The following is a 3,083-nucleotide window of genomic DNA, read 5'->3' on the forward strand; positions in this document are numbered from 1 at the left end:
CCAGTGCTATAATTTCAGGAATCCTGGTAAGGCAAAAGCAGCACGAAGTGAAGTTGGGCTTCCTTAAATCACTCTGTTCTCATCTTCACAGATTGGCTTTCAGTACAGTTAAATTTGCAGCATGTTAAACTCAGGTGTCTGTGTTTTATACAGGAATTTGGAAAATAAGGATAAAAATCCCAGTGCAATTACAAAGACTTCTCATAAAAAGAACCAAATGGGAATTCCCTGTGATAAATAATTTCTCATTAAAAACTTAAGAAAAAGGTAAATAAGCCAAACTTCTTCACAGAAAAAACTGTATTTACAATTCAATTCAAAAGCAGTTTTAAAGCAAACAATATAACACTGAAGTTGAAAAATCTATGCTCACCCAAAGTTGCCAAGTCTGATAAATTATTAACAGAACACTGCATCAAAAATAAGGCAATAACCCAAGATACCCAATGGACAATTTCTCCATTCCCACAACTAGATAGAACTAATCTATCTAGTAGCAAATGATACCTCACTCCATCTCAGCATGTCTAAAATCCTCAAGGATAGAGTGATAAAATATGACCTATATTCTTCATTAGACTCTTTGAACACTTGAAGGAAAATAATTTCTAAAGCACAGAGAGGTAAAGAGGTATAATCTTTGAAAAAGATACTCAGTGTTCAAAATTCAAGAATGCAATATTAATAATACACAATGGGCATTAGGTGAATATATGCAATACAGTAATAGCAAATTAATTTATTTAGTACTTTTTCCATTCCATATCATCAGGAGGATTGATTTCAACTTTTCTTTTACCTACATCAGACCAGTTGGTACTCAAAACTGTACCACCAGACTCCATCTGCAATAAGAAATAAAAATAGATTAATTCTTAGACCATATAATCAAAATATTTCTTCTAAAAATCTTTGAAGCATAGAGTCCCAAATATTAGCAATATTTGGCTCAATAAAAACTCAAGACAATATTTTGATTTAATCTTAAGCTTTCCAGAGAAGTTACCATGTTCTGTAAAATCTGAAAAGTCTAGAGTATGTAGGTAGGAGCATCATGTTCACATATAAAGCACCATGTCTCCCTTTCCTAATCAGCATAGAGTTATATGTGGAAAAACTACCTTCAGATGAAAATAAAATTGGCTCCCATACAAAATGATGATGCGATTTATTTTGCAAGGACAGTGAAGACCAGGCAAAATAAACTCTTTCTACAATAGTTGGACAAAACTTTAAGAGCCCTTTCTTAATGCTCTCTTTGTACCAAATATATGCAAGTATGTGCTGAAAAAATTTTTTTAAATGAAGGTGCACACACAGGTATACATAGTGTTTCAGTAAAGAACTGGTTATCTATTTAGCATCTACTGAATATACTACCCATTAACCCTTGCACACTCATAAATACCTTAAAATTTTTTCTGCACATTTGTTATCTTAATGCAATACAAATTCATTTACTTGGATCACAACGAAGAACAGTATGAATTATTAAAATCTAAACATTTAAAATTGATCAGCTGTGTTACTGACAAATGTGTAAAGTTACATACCCTACTATTACACTGAAAGCTCACTATAGCCGCTGCCCCACACTCTCTGCCAAGCTCCCTTTACATGGGATGCTCTTTTTCATCCAGTTCTTTATATGTTTTTAGTTATGCTCCAAACACATCATGTCACCACATCTCTATTGCCTTCTTTGACCCTTATCAGGACTCTACACTTGCAAAATTTGTCTTCTGTATGAGCATAATTACCATAAATAAAACATGTATCACACTGCACTGCTATAACTTTAAGGGTCTGCCTTCTTATATCTGTTTCCCACCCTTGGCTCCAACTAAAGCTCCTAAAAAACAAGGAGTATATTTTACTAATACTTATATTCTAGACCTAAGCACAAGGGCCTGGCACCTAGTAGGCTTCAGATAAAATACTGAATAAAACTGGGCAAGTCTACATAATAAACTACTCTTAAGAGGACTGAAGGAAGCATATTTAGTTTATAACATGATCATATTCATTGATATTTATTTACCCTCTCTTCTTATGGATTGTAGTACAATTTAGCATTTTCCTTTGGTTATATTGTACATCAAGCATGTCAAACTTGTGGCCTGTGGGCCGCATGCGGCCCACAATGAGTATTTTTGTAGCCCAGCCAATATAATGGTATGTAAGAAACGCTTTAATAAAAATTGCGTGATTTAATTTTTACAATATCCTGTTATTGTAAATAATTACAATTAATAATTATTAATAAGAAGCTACAACATTCGCTAATGACTGATTACTATAATCATGTTGCATTCATTTCCCTTACTTGCCTAACGCACAGGCGCATCATTTCTCCCCACTAATACTAGCAGCAAATATTTTAGCAGCCAATTGCCACGCCATCAGTCTTGGACTGACTTGTTTGGTGTGAGCAACAGGAAATATTTCTCTTCGGAGAACAAGAAAAATAGGTTTATTTGCGTTACGCTTATTAACTTGTGCAGTTATCCAGTGTCTGGTAAGTTAATGCTCAAGAAAAAATATTAATTTTTATTAAAATATTCTATCATTTTATGTTAATGATTACTCTTTTATTTCAGCACTTTGTATTCAGCATGTCTCTACCGAAATAAACCTACGTTTCTATGAAAATTGAAGTTTTCGTTTTTTTGCAGCCCACATAAACTTAAACCTTGCTTATTTGGCCCGTGTTAGCCTTTGAGTTTGACATGCTTGTTGTAAATGATGGTCTTTTTGTCCCAACTAGGCTGGAAGATCATACATGATAGACCCTATTTTGTTTCTTTTGTATTCCCACAAGGAAAGAAGCAACCCTAAGTATGTTCCAGGGCAATGCTGCCAAACAGATGGTTTGTTTAATGGATGTACATGGTTCACTACAATTAGCAAAGTTTCTGTATGAAAATGGGTGTAGCTCCTGTAATCTACCTTAGAAATTTCACACACTGCTTATCTGGCATGCTCTTGAAAGTCAATACTGAGACTGACTTCTTCTTCTTGGGGACATGGAGTAAATGTGCTCTTTCCTATTGTTCCCATTAAGTACAACTAAGAACCAAGGA

At 34.1% G+C, this 3,083-nt stretch overlaps 1 protein-coding gene across 2 annotated transcripts in view; it reads right to left on the reverse strand.

Annotated features, from left to right (window-relative positions):
- Window positions 1-706: 706 nt before the first annotated feature.
- The window catches only part of SUGT1 (SGT1 homolog, MIS12 kinetochore complex assembly cochaperone), a 65,551-nt gene continuing 63,174 nt past the window's right edge, over window positions 707-3,083 (reverse strand). For both annotated transcript variants that reach the window (XM_014549748.1, XM_005878625.2), the window contains exon 13: window positions 707-845. In XM_014549748.1, the coding sequence (XP_014405234.1) occupies window positions 744-845 (102 nt within the window). In that variant the 3' untranslated portion in view covers window positions 707-743. The remainder of the gene's footprint in view (window positions 846-3,083) is intronic.

The sequence above is a fragment of the Myotis brandtii genome, unplaced genomic scaffold (assembly GCF_000412655.1).
Source record: "Myotis brandtii unplaced genomic scaffold, ASM41265v1 scaffold569, whole genome shotgun sequence".
Classification (NCBI taxonomy): domain Eukaryota; kingdom Metazoa; phylum Chordata; class Mammalia; order Chiroptera; family Vespertilionidae; genus Myotis; species Myotis brandtii.